Below are 23961 nucleotides of genomic sequence, written 5' to 3' on the forward strand. Positions count from 1 at the left end.
TTTCAAGGCATAAGCCTTGCCTCTTTGATTTATTATTAGTTTAACATTCCCTCAGTAAATCTTTCAAATTTACTGAGAGTCTAGGGAGATATCCCTCTTGATGAACACTTACAGTGTGCCCCAAACCTGCAGTGCAATGAAGTTACCAAAACAAAATGAGAGAGAGAGAGAGAGAGAAAGTCTTTGTTCAAAAGGTGTTTGGAAGTATGTTAGCCGCTAAAATAAACTGGGCTTCCTGGAATCCATTCAGGAAACAATCTTGGGAATTCTGATAATGCTTTTCTTTGTTGGATATTTTACACATGCCTACCAAAAAGTAGTTTTAACTAAAATATTAGAATCGGTGCCTCTTTGAACTCAGAATTTGCTGCCAATAATTATAAATTATTATGTCTTAAAATGTACAAGATCTTTGTGGGGAAGGAAAAAAATTCAAGACCCATTTTAAAAGAATTTAAAAGAATTTTCTTGCTTGTTTCCTTAATGCAGAAAACTAACATATATTCTCAAGAATGTCTGTAAAACTATCATCATTTTGGGGCACCTGGGTGGTTCAGTGGTTAAGCGTCTGCCTTCTGCTCATGTCATGATCACAGAGTCCTGGGATCCAGTCCCGCATCAGGCTCCCTACTTGGCGGGAAGGCTGCTTCTCCCTCTCCCACTCCTCCTGCTTGTGTTCCCTCTCTTGCTATGTCTCTCTCTGTCAAATAAATAAATAAAATCTTAAAAAAAAAAAAACCTATCATCATTTTGTCTGAGCCACTATAATTAATTAATAATTAACAATTACTATTAATTTTGTTGAGAATCTGAGGGACTACTGTGCCTGGTATCCAACAGCCCTTTCTCTGAGAAATCTTTCATATTCACAGAGTAAGTTTTTCTTCTTCCCATTGAAGCCTGATTCTTGCAGTCTTGATACTCCAGCTGTGAAGACAGAAGATGCAGAACAAAAAGAAATCGCTTTTTTTTTTTACTTCCATAGAGTTATCTACAATTTTTTCTTCATTCCTTCAATTTACCCTTGACAACAAATGACATAATTATTTTTCCAGAGGACACGTATAGTTGGATTCCTTCTTAGTTTAAAATGTTAAAATCTTTTCATTATTCCCCAGTAGGAACACTGAGATTATAAGCAGGCAATCACATGCATCTGTCTACACATTCAATTGTTCAAAGTCAAGGGATTTTCACATGAAAATATCTGGATTTCTAAATTCATCTAAGAAAATGGAAGGTCTAACAACAGTGAGACTGTATTTTTTTATGGTAACCACTTAGAATTAAATAAATATGGCTGCCCCTCCTGGATATGGCATGAGCTCTTCAGTTTTCCACAATCCCCACAACTCCTTATAATCCCCCAGGAGCTAGCCACTTCATTCTTTTATTTGATTTGCCTGGCCACTTCTGGGCCTTTATAACCCTGATTGGAATTATAATATTGGTAATTCTTGTTAGGTATAAAATACCTTTTATGATTCTGGCCCAGTTGACTTTTCTGGTCTCATTTTCTCTTCTACATGCATTCTGCACTCAATCATAATGCCCAGTGCTTAGTCAGGTCTCATCAGATGTTTCACTTTATAGAATGTACTGCCCTTCTTTTCTATGCCTGTTGAGCGTTTGAGATCCTTCAGTTTTGTACATTGCTGCTCATATGTAAGGTCTTCCTATAATGATGTCCAGTCAACCCCTCCCCAAAGTTAAATGCACACACCCTGAAATTTCCCAAAGAGCTAAATTTTAACTCCTATTTAAATACTTAAACTTCTGTTGTATTTCTCACCATATGAAATGATGATTTTAAAGTCTTTTTCTCAAAAGACACTGAAGGTCTCCTGAAAGGAAACCTGTCCTTATCTTTTTTGTATTTCAGTCTGCAGTGCCGAGTGTCACAACTGATATGGAGTTGTGATTTAATAATGGTTGGTTGAATTGAATCAGATTAAATGATTTCTATTTAAAATCATTAGCCATAGCAATTAACTGAATTTTAAAGTGTAGGACTAGACTTTTGAAATTTTTAAGAAGCTAATCTCTGGGTAGTCATATGTGAATAATTAGTTGGGAGAACAGAAGCTTTTCATAGTAGTGTAGCATTTATATAATGATTCCCTTATGGGTGTATATGTAAAATTAGGCACAATGTACATAAAAATGGAAAGAATGCATTTTCTGTTTAACAGCATATTTTTTTCTCCTTTTAGAAGCATTTGGTGCTTTTAAACAACTATCAATAACATAATAATGCTTTCATATACTTTAATTTTTAGAGCTGTTTTAAGTTCATGGCACAATTGAGCAGGAAGTACAACAGAATGGTACATTTGTTACAAATAATGAACCTACGTTGACACGTCATTATCACTCGAAGTCCATGGTTACATTAGGATTAACTCTTGGGGTTGTGCATTCTATGGGTTTTCACAAATGTATAATGATGTATGTCCATCATTATAGTATCATATAGAGTAGTTTCACCACCCTAAAAATCCCGTGTGATGAATCTCATGATGAATTTCCTATGCATCCCTCTCTTTTCCCTAACCTTTAATTATTTTACTGTTTCTATAGCTTTACCTTTTCTAGAATGTCATATAGTTGGAATCATGTAATATATAACCTTTTCAGATTGGCTTCTTTCACTCAGTAATATACATTTAAGGTTCCAACATGTCTTTTATAGCTTGATAGCTCATTTCTTTTTAGTGCTGAGTAATATTCCATTATCTGGATGTATGAGAGTTTCATTCACCTATTGAAGGGCATCTTGCTTGTTTCCACATTTTGGCAATTATGAATAAAGCATGTTTAAATAAATAAATGCTTTAAATAATAAAGCATGCTATGAATATCCATGTGCAGGTTTTCATGTGTATGTAAGTTTTCAGCTCATTTACATCATAACTTTTCATTATCCTTCTCATCCTTTAAGCCTGAAGTTTGAGCACTGAGCTTGAACTTCATTGCCAGCATCATTTTACATTATGGCAGAGATAATTTCAGATGACTCAAAATCTTAACATATTTTTCTATCACTATTATTCAAGTGACTTCCTCATGATTTTACTGGGTATACCAGAATTTGGATATGAGAAACCTTTTTTTTCATATTTTTAAAATTTATGTGGTTATGAAGATTACACTAAATTTTATTATAAGACCTGTTCTCTTTAGAGTGGAATATATCTGGAGAAGGAAAAGAGAGGCGATGTCCATTTTGAATTCAATCCAGTGAATTCAACTGCTACTGTACTAAATCACAGCTCACTCTGTCAGAGGCATGAGGTCCTATTGCAGAATCCCCAGGAGAGGCCGGTGGTACCAGAAAGAATTTCCCCCCTATTTTTCATTTTAATAATTTTGATCTTAAAGAATACATTTTCATCCTTTCTAAAGCCACTTGGTAGTTATAGTTAGATACCTTGATACCGTAAATGTTCAAATAATTTTATCGAGAGGTTTTCTTCAGGAAAATATATAGTGAAACTAAAAGCAGCAAGGGGATGCAAATGGAAACATTCTTTCCATAATGGAAAGAGTGACTTTATTGCCTGCATATTTGAACAGTACATTCTATATACCCTTTGGAAAAAGAAAGATATTAGTTCTTGGCAATTTCCACATCTTCTTTTATGTATCTCTTCTGTTTTATATCTGAAATGCCTACTCGATGTAATCAAAGGGAGTAGTTTGTCTCAAACTTTTGTGAAGAATGGATTATTTAAACTACTAGTATTAAATTTTCAGTTCACTGCATGTAGAAAAGTGGAGAGGGCATTCTCTCAATTTTCTTTGTAGTTTGGATGGGGAAAGAGAGTACATATGCTTGATTTTAATGTTACCTGGCCCCAAAATAGGGGAATAAATCAACTGCTGAAATATATTAACTTCCAGGCATTGGTGAGCTGTCAAAGAACAGTTAGACATGTATGGGTATAAGAGATTGAATGATTTGATTTAAACTGCATATGAGCTCCATTTTTTTGTCTTGGAAAATAGAGAAACTAACACCTGCCTAATTCAGGGCATCATGTTTTGAGAATTAAATAGGATAATCTCTATGAAAGGAAGTTTTGTGTGCCTAAGGCATGATTTACACTCACGGTGTTAATTCCTTCCTTTGCCACCCACCATATGATTCAGGAAAAAAATAAGTCAGTACTGTGTCTAGTACTGCACTATATTTGATGCTATGGCAGTATAATGGTAAATAAGAGCCTGGTTCGGGGGCGCCTGGGTGGCTCAGTCGGTTAAGTGTCTGCCTTCAGCTTAGGTCATGATCCCGGGTCCTGGGATCGAGCCCCACATCCAGCTCCCTGCTCAGTGGGTAGCCTGTTTCTCCCTCTCCTGCTTCCCCTGCTTGTGCTCTCTCTATCTCTCTCTCTCTCTCTCTCTCTCTGTGTCAAGTAAGTAAATAAATATTCTTAAAGAAAAATAAGATCCTGGTTCTCTAGGTGTAGGCTATTATAAGGATTATAAATAGATCTATACGTATATAAATAATCACTACCACCCTTTTGAAGCTGTAACACTCACAACCTTAACTAGGACATACACAGGTTGAACTCTGCAGCGTACAAGTAAACTCTTTGCAAGTGACCAAAATAGTTTTGTCCCAGTAACTATATTCAGGGGAACTATTAGATTTGAGGGTAGTTGAAAGACATGGGAATGGTATTAGTTCAAGGGAAACTAGGCAAGTGGTCAAATATTGAACTCGCAAACCCCAAATAATGGCTTCCCTTTTCCTATTACACATGTGCTAATAGGATGGCCACAAGCCACATGTGGCTATTTAATTTTAAATGGATTTTTTTTCCCAATTTTAGTGAGAAGTACTTGACATACGTCAATATATATGTTTAAGGCATACAGCATGATGGTTTGATTCACATATATTATGAAATGAATCCCACAATAGGTTCAGCGAACATCCATCATCTCACATAGATTAAAATTAAGTAAAAGTTACAAATTAGTTCCCCAGTCACACCACAGTTCAAGTGTTCAATAGCCCCATGTCACTAGTGGTTACTAGAACATTCCCACCATCACAGAAAGTTCTATTGGAAAACTACTCTAAAAGTGAGGTTCAAGTTTAGGATGAAGATAGAAGTAAATTGGCTGTCAGTCTTTTTCTGAGTTCTGGTACCCATAACAACAACAACAAAAAGAAATATTTGCAAGAAAATATGAAATAAGGAAATCATAGGTAAATTCAGCATATTTTTATGTGCATTGATAACAGGGATAATGAATAAACTGTAAGGAACACTTACTTCTGTACTTGAATTATATTATTTAATTCACATTCACACACGCTTAGCTGATGAGATGCATTGTTTTCTATGTGCATTGACTAGGAGAGTGAGGCACAGAAACATTAAGTAATTTGCCCAAAATACCATCCCAAGAAGGTGAGATAGCTGAGTGTGAACTCAGGGAATTGGACTCCAAAGCCCCAGCAGATAATGGAGTAAATTAAAAGCCTTTAGAAGTAAATTTAAATTCTTCTTATTGCAACCTAATCTGCTTATTCCCTGAAGGGAAAGCGAAGGCACAAAACCATTCTTTTGTACATTAATCATCCGGTCTCTAAGTATTTGGGGGGCCATGAATACATATCCTGAGTTAATCCCACTGAGAGAAAAAAAGTAAACATTAGACTCTTGATATTAGAAAAATTAATGTGCATCCGTGTGATGGTTTACTAGAAGTCACTTCTCATTTTGCTAACACAAAATATGGAATCCAGACCATGGAGCCTGGGATACAGCAGTGTGACTCTTGCAAGTAAGTGTACCTAAATTTTTACCCAATCTCAGTTCAGCTTGGCGATTATTCTCAAGTCATCATTCTCTATTCAGTAACTTCCAAAAATAGCTCAAAGTTGTCACTTAAATTTTTCAGTTATACATTTCTTAATTTATGGAAATCGTTTAATATATAAATTATGCTATGAATTTAGTGAATTTTGAAGGCCCTGAAAATGTGTCCCCTGGGAATGTGAAAACTCTAATACAGTGTTTACTCCTGCCCCATGTTGATTACAGTCTACTTTGTGGAGTCGTCTTACCATTCATGCATGCATTCCTCAGTCAGGTTTTGAGGACATAATATGTAACCGCACTGTCTGGAAAAACTTAGTAAATAACTGAAGATGGTCTATAATTTAAATGCTGTAGGAATTGTTTGAAGAGGTGAGCAGTAAAGGGAAAACTAATAGGGAAGATATATCAGATGAGCCATGTGGGGAAGTTCCCTTTTGAATCTCCAGTTCTTTAGATCAGAAGTCTTCCTCTCCATATCTGTGGTCAATTTTCAGTCTTTCAGGTATACACATCCATCATTACTTAAGGCAGTTCTCTATTCTAAAACTCTCCTTCAAGATTTCCTTGGCGGGCGCCTGGGTGGCTCAGTTGGTTAAGCGACTGCCTTCGGCTCAGGTCATGATCCTGGAGTCCCAGGATCGAGTCCCGCATCGGGCTCCCTGCTCAGCGGGGAGTCTGCTTCTCCCTCTGCCCCTCCCCCCTCTCATGCTCTCTCTATCTCATTCTCTCTCAAATAAATAAATAAAATCTTTAAAAAAAAAAAAGATTTCCTTGGCAAGGAAATCAACAAGGAAATAGTTGTTATTCAATCTATTGGTTTTTATTTTTATTTAATGATATTAAAGAAGAGATCCAGAGCTATTTTCCCCCCCTAGGATTTTCATGAGAACCGAGAGAAATTAACAATTAAAAAAAATCACAGAGGGGAGGGGGGTGGGGGGATGGGTTAGCTTGTGATGGGTATTAAAGAGAGCATGTACTGAATGGAGCACTGGGTGCTGGGTGTTATATGCAAACAATGAATCATGGAACACTACATCAAAAACTAATGATGTAATGTATGGTGATTAACATAACATAATAAAAAAATTATTAAAAAATCACAGAACTGGAAGCGATCTAATTGCCAAGGTTTTCAGAGCTTTATAAACACATTTGCGTAAAAGATGTCAAAAATACTTTTAAGTTCCAAAGGTATTGAGTGCTGATATTATTGAATCATTTGTTCTTTAATTCAAATGAAATCAAACTTATGCCCTAAGACTCTTCATTATAAATGGCACAGTAACCCTGGAAAGACCTTTGATTTGGAGTCGATGTTCAACCAGGAAGAATATTAGATCCCACAAGCACGCGACTGCTCTTAGCCATCGCACAGAGATCCTTACACCTGGTTATGCGTGATGACCTATAAATAGGTACTCTGTGTGAGGGCTCAATTCATTAGTCATCTGGACTAATGAGGATGACTTCTTAAAATTTTACCAAGTAAAACATTTCATCTGGATGAGGACTGGAAGCTACCATTCACTCTGTTTACAGTGTCCTAAGTCTTCAGATGACATAGAAGCACTAAATCTGACAGGTCCAGAACAGATACAGATATCCCATAAATCACTTTACTACTGCCTTGTTTGATTGCTGTTACTATTGAATTCCTCTGCATTGGATATCCCCAAGTTATGAAATATCAGTAGCCAGCTTTCATTTTATTTGTCCTAAAATAACTTTCATGTCTTTGAATAAGAATGAATTTAAATACTTATCCTCAGGTATATGTTATGTAAATGACTTTGTAAGGACCAGAACCTTGTAGGGGAAAATGTTGTTTTCACTTCTATACTCGGTGCTTGTCCTTTTAAGTTCTTAAAGAGTAGGTTGACTGATTTCTGAGGGCTTGTTGCTTTTGGGTATTCTCTCAAAATATGTCCCTTGGTAGATTAAGTGTCACATCAATCTCTAGCTTCTCAAGTGCAAAATGGATATTGTATTTATTTCCGCTACACAAGCCTTGAGCCTTATGTCCTTAGGTGTCCTTAGCATTGTCAAATAGTTTATAATTTCTAAGTTATACTTCCTCTATGCAAACTCATTCCTGGGTCTTAAGTGGTTTTCCACATTTTATTATTTCTCTATTCAGGGATAGAGGTGGCAAATCTTAACGTGGCTCTGTATTTGAATCTATTTATGTTCTTTTCTTAGAGATGATCTTTGCTTTAGTCTTATCATAAAAAAGCTTTATAGTCACCTCTTGGAGATTTTTGTTTCCAGCAAATCCTCTTATGTTTTAGCTGACACAATTTACCAACTTTGATTATTTAATCTGAAAATATTGATAAGATGTAAAAGTCATTTAAAATCCTACTTGGGGTGCCTAGGTGACTTGGATGGTTAAGCGTCTGTCTTCGGCTCAAGTCATGATTTCCAGGTCCTGGGATGGAGCCCCATGTCAGGCACCCAGCTCAGCGGGGAGTCTGCTTCTCCCACTCCCTCTGCCTCTCCCCTTGTTTGTGCTCTCTCTGTCTCTCTCTCTTTCAAATGAATAAATAAAATAAAATAAAAAAATAAAATAAAATCCTCCTACTTATTTTAAAATTATGTAATGAAGTAAATGAAACTATGCATCAATCACCTTCCTCAAAGGTAATTACTATCAATTTTGTGCATGTCCTTCTTAAATTTTCCCTAAACTAACATTATAAAAATGAGTACAATAGGGGTGCCTGGGTGGCTCAGTTGTTAAGCGTCTGCCTTCGGCTCAGGTCATGATCCCAGGGTCCTGGGATCAAGCCCCGCATTGGGCTCCCTGCTCCACGGGGGGCCTGCTTCTCCCTCTCCCACTCCCCCTGCTGTGTTCTCTCCTTGCTGTCTCTCTCTGTCAAATAAATAAAATCTTTTTAAAAAATGAGTACAATATTCATATTTATAATACAACATATTTACATGCACTTTCACCTTATATATGGCCATCTGTGTGTGTGTGTATATATATATATATAGTGTACACATATACACATGATCATAAAATGAAATTGTGGTACACATATCTGTTTGCAAATTATTTGTTTCTGCTTACAAGTACATACTGAACATCTGTATAGTTCAACATATATACATTTATCTTACTCTTTTTAAATGCATAGAATTCCATTGTATGTATACTATGTATTATTCCACCAGCCCTCTTTTGGCATATTCTTATTTCTATATTTTCTTATTCAATCACTGTTGCAACAAATATATAGATATAGATATATTTTAAGCACTAATGCTATCATATCTTTAAGATATATACTTAGAAGTGAATTGCTAGATTTAAGGATTTTTTTTATTTTAATAAATACTGAGTGATGTTTGCAAATATTTTATAAAGGAGATATTACACTATGCTATTTATGATTGGTTTTACAACTTATATAGAAAATAATTTCCTTGAAAACTTTTACTTAACCAAAATGGTACAGGGGGTATTGCTACACAAGTAACCTCATATATATTTATATCAGTAATGCCTAAAATATATAGCTATATAAATATTTGTGTATTCATGCAAAAATCTTCATTATGTCTCCTCTAAATTAAATTCAATCAGCAAGAAAGAGATGGACCTTTGAGAGTGGACAGACACAGACTTTGAGTGATGTAGTAACTGAATATTTTAGTTATGTGGGCCATAAAAGCCTCAGACATGAAGAACTCTAGTAATAGTATGATGTTAGTAGAACTTCACCAATCCTCTAAGGCTACTATCTCATTTTTTATAACCATTCTTGCAAATGAGTTGAACAATCAACAACATTTTGCTTTTATTTGTGGTTCCCAGTGAATGAAGGAAACATTCTATTTATGAACTTAAATCACAAAGTGTTTCTCCCTTGATCTTTTCTCTCTTTGAGGTGAAGTTCTATGTAGCCCACATCATCCAAATCCATTGTTCAGTTTTTCATGTCACAGAGAATTGCATTCTGTGACTTCCTGGAATGCCATGGACACTGGTTATGTTCTAGTAAAGAAAATAAGACCACACACCTCTCTAACACTTGGTATGGTGTCAGTAGAAGTTTGCTGGCTAAAATTTTATGGCAGACTGTTAATAAGAAAGTCTGTCCAGGTTCATACCCTCCCTTATCTTAAGCATTTTCTTTTCTTTTCTTTAAAGTTTTTATTTATTTGAGAGAGAGAGCATGAGCAGGAGGAAGGGCGGAGGGAGAAGCAGGCTCCCGCCTGAGCAGGCAGCCCTACAAGGGGCTCGATCTCAGGACCCCGAGATCATGACCTCAGCTGAAGGCGGCCGCTTAACCGACTGAGCCACCCAGGCACCCCTTAAGCATTTTCTTATCCCATAAGAAAAATGATGCATAATGTCAATATGTTTCAGGGTCAGATAGCAGAAATCCAACAGAATTATTTTTATACTATTATGTATATTATTAATAATATAATATATTGATATGTGTGTGTGTGCATATAAGAATGCAGGTTTGTGTGTTACATATTGTTTATATTCATGTAGCATATTTGTGTTTCATTCTTCTTTCACAAATGGAAAATACATTTATGAATAATTTTTGAGAAATAATGATAGAATATTGGATGGAACATAAGGCCAAAAAAAAAAAACCTAAAATAGAAGAGAAAGAAAAAAGGCAATGTGAGCCAGGGAAGGAACTTGCTTGTATTACTACAAGATGGTAAAAAAGAAAAAGTCCAAGATTTGTTTATACGCACAGATTTTTTTATAGTTTCTTAAAGACAACTAAGTTTCATGTGCATTTTACTTCCTTTTCTATACCTCTTCAAAACCTATTTATTGATATGCAGTCATTCCAAAACGTTTTGTTGAAAACATGAATGTATATTTAATTGGTTGCTGTGATGACTTTGCCGGATATTCCACCAGAGTGAGATTTCTTTGTTTTTCAGAATCTGCCCTTGAAGAAGATTCCGTGCAAAGCCACTGCACCCTCAGGCTCCTTTTTTGCCCGAGACAATACAGCAAATTTCTTATCCTGGTGCCGAGATTTAGGGGTAGATGAAACGTGTCTATTTGAATCGGAAGGTTTGGGTATGTATTTCCTTCAGAATTCTAGCTGATAAAATTATTATGTATCTTTGTCAGTCTAACTATCAAAAGTTTTTTTGTGTGATGTCATTTCATAGATTGTTAACTTGAAAAAAATTCAAAGTTTGATGTCAATTGCAGGTTTGTTGTAAATATGAATCTTTGAAGGTAGAAAATGCATGGCTTTTACTGTTGGTACTTCGTGCGTGAAAGGGTAGGAATATAAGTAGCACAATTCCAAGCTAAAATCAAGTATATACAATGCCAAATGGGGGATATTTGGAAAATGGAGGCTTACATTTTGCCACCGGACTCTAACCTGGACTAGAAAGAGGTGTATATGATCCAGCCATAAAGGCACTATTGTTTTTTACCTCCACCAAAGGCTGAAACACCATTTCCTGTAAAGTCTATCTTTGTTGAAACAGTTTATCTATTTTTAGTGAGTTAAAAATCAGGTATGCAAGCAGGAGATTGGAATAATTGAAAATGGTGAAATAAAAGATAGATACCTTAGTGTCTAAACCTACCCAGATAATTGTGGGGTTCTTGTCTTATTTTGCCTTATGATTGAATTTTGGCAAATCCATGTCCAGACCACAGAACAAGCTTTTGCATTTCCTTGGGAGAAAACGGATATTGTTCAGCGTTTCGATATTACTTGATATGCTACCGTTAAATGTTCAATCTTCCTGTACCAGCTTTGCCCAGAACAGCTCTCATATGGAGAGTATTGGAATTAAAGCCCCCTTCTAATGAAAACAGAACTGAGTGAAGAAAGGAGGGGGGAGCCTTGGTTCTTTTGCCTGAGGCTTTAAACAATCAATCCACAAAAATCACATAATACCAAATATTAGCATCAAAGTAAGCTGAGCATCCATCAGAGAGAACAAGCATACAAATTGCCTTCCACACAGAATACCCTTTGCCCCTAGGCCTCACAAAACAACATTTCCCTGCTGAACCTAGGAAATTGACAGTAACAGCTAAAATCTTACCATTTTATATGCTTACGGAAATTTGTATTTGCACTAAGAGGAGTGAATGTGATATGGAAAAGATTGCCATCAGATTTCTGAGGATTCTCTCAACAGAGAAGAAAATTATGTGAATTTAGACTAGGAGAACATTTTATACCTGAAGGAAAAAATAAAGAGTAATTGCTCAGGAGCCTAGTATGTACAATAGTGTGCTCCTCGAGTGATCGTTATATAAATGGACTTTGACTGCTCTTACTATTTCCTCTCATTAAAGTAAACCAAACTTGGGGGAAGATGTGTGTGTATGGATATAGCCCTATTTCAGTCTGATGGCAATTTTACAAATAGATTTTAACTTTCAGGTGTCTAGGAAACTGTCTGAGTGAAGACTTCTAGGAAGGGAGTGTGGTGGAATTATTTGCAAAAAATATCTTTGAAAGATCAAATGAATCAATGAATTAATGAATGAATAATAAATAAGTAAGTTCAGATCTTAGTCACAAGGAGTATATTTTTCATGTGTGGACAAACAACATCATGATTTAAAGTTCTCAAGTGCCCCTGCATTGCTTAAGGAACTGCCGCATGGGGAAACTGCCCTATTTGTAAATTTATCGAACAGGTTTTCATTTAAGAAGCATCTTTTAAGAAACAAAACAGATGAACATAGGGGGAAGGGGAAAAAAAGAGAGAGGGAAGCATAAGAGACTTTTAACCACAGAGAACAAGAGGTGAGCAGGGGATGGGCTCAGTGGGTGATGGGCATTAAGGAGGGCACTTTTGTTGAGTACTGGGAGTTATATGTAAGTGATAATCACTAAATTCTACTCCTGAAACCAATATTACATTATATATTAACTAACTAGAATTTAAATAAAAATTTGAAAAGAGAAAAAAATAAGCATCTTTTTCAGTGACTACCATAGGCCAAGGTGGATGACTACCATAGGACAAGCTGTCAATGGGAATACCTTGTCTCAATTTCCACCCTGCCTCTGAGTTCTTTTGTTAGTTGAACTAATAAAACTTTCAGTTGGAAACCAGGAAGCTTGGATGGCTTTTTAAAACCCCATTCAGATAAGTAATACATTTTATCTTGAAACAATAAAGCCTAAAGCAACTGTATAATAAAGGTCCTGGTATATAAATACATACTCTGCAGAATATAAAATAATGTCAAGATAAATTTTGAGATGGCCTAGTTCTTCACTCTGTTTGAAAAAAACTTGACTTTATAAAAAGAAAGTCCCAGGTAATTTATACATGATAGCTACTGAGTATTTTGTTCAAACATCTTTCATTTTGATTATCTTCTATATTATAACTTAGCTTATAACTTGCAATGAAACCAAGTTTTCAAGCAATTTTTAATCCTCTCAGCACCAAACGAAAGCAGATAGTTAGGCTTTCTGGTTTGCTGCTCAATGAAAAGACAAATTTGAAATTTCTGCTGCTCAGAATAGGACATGAGGTGAAGTATAATACGCCCCATGAAGACAGAAGAAGGGAGCCAATATTATAGCATTGACTTCAGGATTATTCAGAGAAAGGAAACAGCTGTGCCCATAGATGTTAATGATAATCAAGAGGAAGGACAATGAGAAATTCCATTTCCCCAAGGGGAACCCTTTCTTCTTGGATTTTTCTTATGATTCACTGTGGGTAAGGAAGTGATTGAGCCACGGCTGATGGCCTTGGTCTCTGTATTGTCGAATTGACTTTCTCACAACAGTAACAGTGTACCCTGCTTGATGTCTTTTCACACCTCACTTTTGAAAGGGAATTTAGGGCAAGGGTTTTTCTTTTTTTTCCTCCCTCAAGATTTCATTTCAGTAGCACACAAGATGAAGTGCATCCTTTGTGTCCCAGTGTTTTGAATAGCAAATAAAATGAAAAGATGCCCTGATGAAGGGGGAAAATCTGTTTGAATGAATGATAAAGTAGATCACTGTCCTGATTGTGTATCAAGAGGCTTCTGTCTTTAGCTGTTCAAAGGTCTTTGCCTGCATAAAGCGTTCTTATCTTTGTGGCAACTGATATGCTACCCTCTGTTGCAGAGTTTTTGGGGCAGTTATTTGCAAGGGGATCTTGATTCACAACTCGCTCAATCTGTTCTCTTTCCACAACAGCTAATGACAAGAAAGCTCCGTAGTGGGGAAGGTATGCTGGGGATGAACTGGGGAGCATGGATAGCAGCTTATCCCATATGCTTCCCTCATGTTTCTTGCCTTTTTGATTCTTGACAGATAATTTTCGGTGCCACACAACACCATCACATACAGAGTATAACCTGTAGCTTATCTTCAATGAAATTCTTGGTAATTTTTCCTCTGTGAAATGTCAATTCTCAGATCATAAATTCACTATATCTTGAATAGTGTTTCAAAAAAGAGTCAAGAGAAAAATGAACAAAGGTCATGAACAGCCTCATCATAGAAGACAAAAAAAAATCTAGGAGGGCACATGATGTGGTGAGCTCTGGGTGTTATACGCAACTGATGAATTATTGAGCTCTGCATCTGAAACAGAAGGATGTACTCTATGTTGGCTAATTGAATTTAAATGAAAAAAATCTAATAAAGATATAAAAATGTTGGACAGCTTAGCAATAAGGTAAATGCAAATAAAAACTATGAAAAAGTAGTAAAGATTGAGAAAATTATACATTTAGTGTTGAGTATGTAGAAAAATAGGATCTATCATTGCTGAAGAAAACTAGAAATTGGTATGCCTTCTTTAGAGGGCAATTTGACATTATATATCAAAGACCTCACAAGTGTTTATGTTCTTTTGTCAAATTGGTGTACTTCTAAAAGTTTATCCAAAGGAAGTAAGTAGAGGTAGGCACCAGAATGTTCACTGAAATGTTTTTTGTAATAGTAAAACAAATGGAAATGAATGGAATCTGTGACAGTTAGTGATATCTTAAACCAACTAGAGTCATCATCCATAGATACCAACCAAAAATAATAGTCTTGAGACTATTTAAGAATATAGGAAACTTACAATATGCTATGAACATGAGGTCACCCATTTATATCTAGTAAATAACAGTAAAATATATTCAGAATTTGAAGGAAAGATAAATAGTAATTACGTTGTAAGTGATACCATTTTCTTTTTCAGTTACCTATTAACAAAATTAGAGAGTAAACAAGTATGGCATGTAATCTGAAGGATGAACAATTAATTTTATTTATATTAAGATACAATTTGAACATTTTAATTTATATTTTATATATTATTTATATATATTTATATTTACTTACATATAAAAATATATTAATATGTATATTAAATATATGCTTATATTTATATTAAGATACAATTTGAACCAGTTTGCATAGAGCATTATTTGTTGCCATAAAATTTTACACATTGAAATTATAATGGCAATTTTGTATTATGGAGGTTAAACTGACATTTCAAGTGATAATAGAATTTTACACGGCTATACAAACAGATGACATAGATCTTTGTGCGCTCTGTGGAACATGCTTTAACACTACGGGTCTACACATGCTCAGCTATAACCCCCACTGTTCAAATCAGGCTGATATATAGGTCAGTGACTAGAGGAGATCGGTTTTTTTCATGTCTCATAATTGATTTCATTTGGATTCCTTAAAAATATTTAAGATTGTGCTTCAGGTTAAAAAGATGAACATGAATGTTTCCTTAAACTTAATAGTATATAGTTTATCAGCCTAAAGACAAAATATTCCTCCAATAAATATTTTAAAAGAAGTGAACTTTACTTCTAATGGTGGAGTAAAGAAAAAATATTTAGAAGATTTCTAGGTGTGAAAGCATTTCTGTTTTCAGTTTGACAGAGGTATAAAAGTTAATAGAATGTATTGATATTCCCCCTAATAGTAAGTGTAATATTTTTTTCCAAGGTTAAATACTTTAATAACCTTTTCTCTCATAATGCTATTTTGATATGGCTCATTTTTATCATTTAAATTAAGACCAAAAGTCTGTGATTTATTCTCAATCTTAAAAAGTTTTAAGTTATGAATCCTAAAATTGATGCACTTATATGAATTTTTCTAAGATATTTTAAGTAAGAAACTATTTCCATCAATTAGTGATATTCTTGTGTAGGGGATTTATTATTTGTAATTTATTTTAGTATACTAATTTAGAAATTGTCAAGTGTCATTATTTTTCCCAGAGCCTTGTTTATGTTGCTTAATTTGTATGCATTCTGGTGAGCTGGAAGATGGGGGGAAAAAAGGTGGGGGGAATACTTTAAAAATGCATCATTTTTGTTTGCTATAATTGTGTCAATATCATTCTGTTATTGGATGATTGTAGGATTTGGAGGCCAGTGACTATTCTTCATCTATTTCTCAGAGAAAGAATCTACTCAACAAGAAAAGGGTTTGCTATCTGCTGTGCTAGCATGCAAATGTGTGTGATTTGCTCTTTGTTTTTATTTTCTGTGTTTGTGTTTGCTGTGTGGCACTGTCTTCTGTTGATGCATGACTCTGATGAGCAGTTTTACAAAATCCTTTGTTTTCTTGAACACTGGTCAAGCACAGATCTATCTGCAGTATTAGTTTGATGTTGCTGCAGAAAATTAAAAAGGATTCTGTGTGGATTTGTAAACATTGTTTTCCATTTTATACTTTAAAGTCACCTGTTACATCGGGAAAAGAATCTGTGTCTACCTTCCAGTGTTTGATAAGTCATCTCTTGTCTGTATTGAGGGCTCTAAGAGTATTTCTGTGGGAAAAAAGCTATAATTACTTTTATCAGTATAGGGCAACAATTTCAAGATACTCATTCAGCACTTGGGTTATTTATATTCAGTTTCTTTGCCAGGGACAATTTATTTTAGACTTTTGGTTTTTTAACACCTGTTCTTATACTTACTTGATTAGCATCTCAATTCCCTTTTTTACTTTTGAATTCAGATATTCTCTCCAAATTTAGCCATTTGCCTTATGCCAGAGCAAATGTAAGAGAAAACAGTACAGAATCTGATTGAGAGAACTAAATGTCTCCCTGGAATGAGAATTATATCAAGACTCAGTGGAGTCAGGGTTGAATTAGGGAAGTGAATGGCTTTCTAGCTTTCCCAGAATCACAGTTTAGCTGCACAATATTCAGTAATAATAACCATGTGCTCCATACTGGTAGCTAAGTAGTACACATGTTACCATATCCACTCCTCCAACAACCAAAGTTTTATAAATGAGAATGCTGGAAACCAAAGAATTAAATAACTTGCCCCATGTACATTTCTCAACGGCCCAGCTGGAATTTGAATTCCACTCCATTTACCTCCAGAGATCATGCCCCTGTGTTATAGAAAGTGATGCTCTGTTTGATTAATTTTAGAAGTTCATATGATTATTTCAAGTAGGGGGGAAAATAAAACATAAATATAGACCAAATTAGAAAAGATTCTTGCCTCTTGTTGCTGTTCTGAAGGTTAGTGACTTAATCAATTAATTTCGCATATTTCACATAAGGTTTGGGTACTGAAGAAAGGAAGGGCAATACTAGTTCTAGGACATTTCTCAACTTAGTCACAAAGGCAATTAATTAGGTTTTATTCTATATATCATCCATAGTGATGAGATTATGAATGAATTATCCCAGTTTGTATGAATATAAGGATGTCATAGCCTATTCTAAATGTGAATAGTGATTCTGAGACATCTGGATAGACACAAACTCAGCATTCATGAGCTGGTGAGATTCTTAGTCTTTTCTTTAGCCTCCCTGAGATCATTTGAAGGCATTTAAATTGCTGTGCTACTCCTAATTGCCTCTTACCTTTACTCTCAATGGTTTCTGCGTGGGTCTTACCAGGAGTGACATGATACAGGGAACGGTTTGTGACTAGCCCTTCACTTTTTGGGAAGCATCTTTTGTACTTTAATCCTGGCAGGAGAGAAATACCCATAATACATATAAAGGGCTAATCCAAAGCATGAATTATTTTCCTTTAATTCATCGTTGTCATCACTGTTATCTGAAACATTTGTAGAGCATATATATATATATATATATATATATATATCAAAGCACATTTGAATGTTTCTAGCAAAACAGAGGAATTATAACTATTGTTTATTATAATACACAGCATTGGTTAATACAGTGCTTCTTCAAAATTAAAGTGCATACCCACCCTGGAGAGCTTGTTTAAATGTAGGCTCTGATCAATAAGTCTGGGGTGGGACCCAATAATTTGTGTGCATACCCATCACCTGGAGAGCTTGTTTAAATGTAGGTTCTGATCAATAAGTCTGGGGTGGGACCCAATAATTTGTATTTTTATCCAGCTCCCAGCTGATGCCAATGCTGCTGGTCTGTGGACCCTACTTAAGTAGCAAGGGAGTAACCTTTATTGAGTGCTTGCCATATGTACCAAGTGCTTTTAACCATAAAATCACCTCATAAGGAAGAGCAAGTAGAAGGCAAGATGTCTGTTTGAGAGATGAAAAAATTATGCAGCCTAGACTAGAACCCAATCCTTCTGACTTCTAATTTATTGTATTTTCTATCATACCATTCTTTCTGAGTATTAGAACTTGTTATTCTCTATTCTGGGAAGGTGGACAATATTAATTTATGACATTTTCACAATTAAATGATATTCAACCAAAATGTGTTTTTTTTCAAGTTTCCTTCCTAAATATAAATCTAAAAACCAGTTTCCTTCAAAACCAGTGTGAATATTATAGTCTCTAGTGTATAGACACCAAATAGACAACACAATTTTTCATGCTTCCATTTCTTTGCCCATGTGTTAAAACTTAATATATTTAGCTAAACTATACATTTATGGTTGAATGCATTTTATCCTTGCAGATTCTGTGACATTGAAACTCTACCCTTTGCTTTAGTGGAAGACCTCATTTTCTATTCCTGGAGCTAGCAGCACTCCATTTGACATTTGATGCCCATGAGATTTTTATAGAATCTAGGTTATACGCCTGAGTCTCTTGCCACAATTTTTTTGAATAGGGATCCGTGTTACTTTTCCCAGAGGTGTTCTGCATTATGCTTTTCTTTGAGATGGTTTTGATTATTTTTTTAAAATCCAATGATAAAACTTTTTGCATAATAATTACCATTGACTGGAGAGCTTTTTATTTGTTTTAAAAAAAATTTTTTAGAGGAAAGAAGCAATAGTGATCCCTTCTTCTAACTCAAAGCAAAAACCCATATGAATGTTTCAGTGATAGAGTGAAAAAAATGTTTTCTACTGTAAACTTTAGTATAAGTAGAAGCTTTCTTGTTTTTTTGCAAAGATGAATCATTAAAATCATTTGTTTAAGATGAGTATCCTTATGACTCAATACAAAAGCTTTCGTTCAAATGCAATATGCTAAAAGTTGTCTTTTTAATCATCCTGACAAAGACTAGCTAGCACTCGATTATTTGATCTTCTAAAATATATGATACATAATCAATTTGGGTAATTTACTAAAAATGGACTCATCGAAATTATTTTATTCTCAGAGGAAGAAAAATTAATGATAAGGTGTTTGCTGTTTCACAAAATGACACATTTCACTCAAGCTTTATACTTAGCACAAACTTGTAATAGCTATAGGATTATTGGCTTTATATTTCTGTATATGCTGACCAAACTGACCTACTTAACCTGACATTTGATTTAGATTGATTTATAATTAGTGGTCTCTGATATAATATAAATGATAAAATATTCAGTATATAGTCACTATAATAGGACCACTTTAAATTATATATATTATACCAATGGTAATTTTTTTATAAAATTTTATAGTGCTTAGCATAGTGACTGATACCTGATCGATGCACACACAAAAAAATGTTTTTAGAAAAAAAATAAGTGAATTATTGTTGACTAAGCCAAATGAAGACAATCTTTGAACAAGTAATTTATAACAAAAATTTTAAGAAATAATAAAGCTAGCTTTGGGCGAGTCTTTCCTTTTTTTTTTTTTTTTAAGATTTTATTTATTTATTTGAGAGAGAGAGAATGAGAGAAACCAAGCACATGAGAGGGGGGAGGGTCAGAGGGAGAAGCAGACTCCCTGCCGAGCAGGGAGCCCGATGCGGGACTCGATCCAGGGACTCCAGGATCATGACCTGAGCCGAAGGCAGTTGCTTAACCAACTGAGCCACCCAGGCGCCCTGGGCGAGCCTTTCCTATGTGCCACACACTGAGCTAAGAATAACAATAAATATTACTTTGTTTGATCCTCCCAAAATATTGCAAGGTATACACTTTTGTTTTTCCTCAGAAAAATTAGATTTTATAGAATAACCTCCCAAGATCATGCAGGCAGTAAGCCTTAGAGTTGATACTCACACACAGATCTTTGTGGTTTGAATCCCATGGCCACTGTATTCTATTAACTTACTTTAAAACTTGCTTGAGTGCAAAAACCAAACAGTCACCTCTTTGACAAATTTAGATACTATTTAAAGACTCTTGAATTTAATTGTATAGCCATAAAGCAAGAGTATTTGTTTTTACAGTTAAATAAACATTGACATCATTTGCATTTTCTGAAGACGCCAGGTAAGATGTTAGTCTTTAGTTTGTTCATTGTCAAAACCACTATCATCACCAGATGATTGTCATCATCCTTGATTTTTGAGATGTATTACTTAGTAATTACTGTTTTGTGCTAAATTATGCACCTCTACAGCTTCATCTCACTCATTGCTCACTAGTCATCAGACATGGTTTTTCTGTTTTGTTTTTTTTTGTGGGGTTTTTTGGTCATTATAGGCCAGGCATAATATACCTGCTATTTAAAAAGCCCTTAATATGTGAAACAATAACACGGTGGTGTTTTTTGAGGCAAGTTTTTTCCTTTATGAAAAATAACATTTCCAAGAAAATTGGGAAGTAAAATAATCATTCTACTCGTTTTTCCTAAGAAATGATGCTGAGGGAGAGGTTAATTTGTCTTAAATTTTATAGGCTGGTTCTTTTAAGGATATAAAATGAAGAATCATGCTGTTACTTTGTAGTTTGCCAAAAGTGATTTCCTAATGAGTCCATGATAGATTCAGTGTTTTGGCTTGGGCATGCCAAAGCTGTTTTAAGTTGATAGCTCAATTGAAGAAGCAAAGAAGCACACAATAGTAATGTGTCTCACATATCACATTGTCTTTATTACCCACATTATTGTTTTTCTTCAGGATGAATTTTATTTTCCATAAAATGTATCTATTCCAATGCTTATAGAGTCCTCAAACTATGTATAATAAGTTGGTTAAGGAATCATTATAGTTGGGTCAGGTACTTTTATAATTGGTTATTGACTGCACATTGACACAATTGGGTCAGTTCACTAGTAATTTTTACAATTTGATACTGTTTCCATCAAGAAATACATGAGATTGTGTCCACGTCTTTTGGAGCTGTAGCCACTTGCTTTGCATAGCTTTCACTGAAGATGAGGGTATTAACAGGGCCTAAAAAAATCTTCCTCTCCTCAGTTTTTATATATTCCTTTTTCCACTCAAAAACTCCTGTTTATTATTTTGTTCCATGGATAGGATTTTTTTTAAAGCCTGAGTCAGAAAGAATTGATTATCTAGACAGAAAGATTGATTTTCATTTGTTTGCTTCTGTTTGGTGATGTTTGTGATTGTTCTCTTTTTGAAATTGTTGCCTATGTGATATTACCGTCCATATGTTATATTGCACTGAAGTTGATTTAGTAAAGTTGTGAAGTTTGTATCATTCTAGCCAGAGTCAACCAGTGGTGCTTTTGAAATTGGAGTTATTAACTATCCTTATTTTTAGATTGTTTAATTAGAAATAATTTTAGGCTTCCTGATTAGGGGAATTCACTCAGGGTCAGCTAAAACTAAACTTTATGTTACCAAGAATTGAAATATTCTATAATTGAGATTTTCCATAATTCTATTTTAATGAACATTGTTGAGGGGAATAGAAGTTATTTTGTGAGCTTCAAGGGTGACATTTTATAACAAGATAATAAAATTGTGTCTGTTTAAAGCCAATTATATACTTTTACAATCCAAGTAAATGTTCTCTTTCTATTCACCACAAACTCCTAGTAAATTCCATTCTGATGTCAGTGGACCAAATATTGCCACTACCATAATCTGTGGAGTGAAAGAATTAGATATTAAAGTTAAAGGAATAGAATAATGCTGGGAAATAGAATTATTATAAAACTCTATGTTTAAGAATTAAAGCAATATTACTCTTTTTCTTAAAATTTATCAATAAGCTATCAGTAAGCTAATATTTTCTTCTATCAAGATATTGTCTATGTAAAGACCATTCTCAATACATTATATTTTTTCAATATCTGTTGGCTTTATTAGGTGCGGTATATAACAATATTGTTAAAATTCTCTAATCTTGTTAAAAAGAGAGCAATATAAGCGGGACATACACTTTTGGTAGGCTCAACAAATCCAAGTATGATTTGTCAGCATTACTGAATGTGTCCAAAGCAATTCATAAAGCAAGATTTATTAAGTAATCAGATTATATTAGAATCTGATCAATACAAAGAACAGTCTTCTAATTTGCTCATTTTATGGGCAAAGTTAGCTATTGGTATATATTGATACATATTTACAAATCCATTCAGTTGAAAGTATATCTTTCTAAAGTATCATTTAATCAGACTTGATTAGGAGAGGACATCAAGTTTCAGAGTCTCATTGATGTCACTGCTTGGAGGATAACAATGGCCTGTGGTGTATCATTTTTATCCTTATTCATTGTATTATTTCGCTCAAATCACTGGTGAAGATAGACTCAGGATTTTTAAGAGTTCAGCCTTGCTCCATAGTCTTCTGTGTGCTATATATTTTTAAATATCAACTATTTATATCATAATGACAGCTACCTATATTTCCAAGATTGACTTACTAATATTACCTAATAAAAGAAAAACACTTTCAGGATGGGATTTACTCAGGGTAAGATTTTCTGAGACTCATGACTTTGAGAAGGGAGGTTAGGCAGAGAGTTTTGAAAGCTGCTTTAAGACTTCAGTAGAGCTAAGTGTACCGTGGGATGGGATGGTTTCTGTGAAAGTGAGAATGAAGACTAGATCATTTACGGGAAGCATGAGGGATGAGAGGTCATTGGCAAGCCTGTTCACGATTGAGCTGTTTTACAATTCCTTCTATTATAAAGGTGTCCACCTCTGTCTTGTCTTTCAGTCCTCCACAAGCAACCCAGAGAAGTGTGTCTCTGTTTGCTAGAGCTTGGCCGGATTGCAGCCAGGTAGGTCAAACTGCTGCCACTATGTTAAGATGTGGACCATCTCAGCATTGAAGCAACTGAGAAGCTTGCTGGCTTTTCATTGTTAATTTAACCTGGGTATTGAGAAGCTACTTTTTCAAATATAATCAGTACAAACATCTCAAGAGCAGTTGTTCAAACTAAAAGCATGCTACCAATATTCCTAGCCCCACGATCATGTCAAAGCCACTACGTCTAATAAGCATTTACTAAAAGCATATCCTCTCGTCCAATACATTTTCCCTCGATCCTTTTCTTGGGGGGTGGGGGAGGGTCTTGTACATGAAGTTGTGTGTGACTATTACTCTTTCCACTAAAGTCTGTTCCTGTTATGTCTCTCTCTCCCAATTCCTTCACCTCCTCTCTCCCTGTTTATTCTTTATAATAATTATTAATTCTTAATGTAATCCCTAAAATCATCTAATATTTAATGAATTTATTAAAATTTAATAATTTTAATACCTGTCTCCTCTTTTGTTCCTTTTTTCTCATTTTCTCTCATTCAACATCCCATCTCTCAGGTCTTTTAGCTTCTACTTCTAAGTGGGGGGATAGTTTTTCAATTATTCTCCCTATTTTGATTAGAGAAAGGCATAGAATATTATCCTTCATAGGTGAAGATATGTATGGAATCATTTTCTTCTAGGAAAAGAGAATTAATTGTAAAAGTCATAATCATAGCTAAATAGACAAAGAAAGGGACTTTATTACCTCAGCTGACTTGCTTTGGTTTCATATCTTATCTATCATTATCTTGCAAATGACCAAACAGATCTTCTGACAGTTCTGTGAAGCTGAAAGAATTAGAAATGAGGATGT

At 34.7% G+C, this 23961-nt stretch overlaps 1 protein-coding gene across 1 annotated transcript in view; it reads left to right on the forward strand.

Moving 5' to 3' along the window:
- Positions 1–23961, forward strand: part of GAS2 (growth arrest specific 2) — a 119137-nt gene that overhangs the window by 29237 nt on the left and 65939 nt on the right. Inside the window, exons 3-4 of the mRNA XM_035012458.1 lie at positions 10764–10905; positions 23061–23124. Coding sequence (XP_034868349.1) covers positions 10764–10905; positions 23061–23124 — 206 coding nt within the window. The remainder of the gene's footprint in view (positions 1–10763; positions 10906–23060; positions 23125–23961) is intronic.

The sequence above is a fragment of the Mirounga leonina genome, unplaced genomic scaffold, assembly GCF_011800145.1.
Source record: "Mirounga leonina isolate KUSES-001 unplaced genomic scaffold, KU_Mleo_1.0 Mir_166, whole genome shotgun sequence".
Classification (NCBI taxonomy): domain Eukaryota; kingdom Metazoa; phylum Chordata; class Mammalia; order Carnivora; family Phocidae; genus Mirounga; species Mirounga leonina.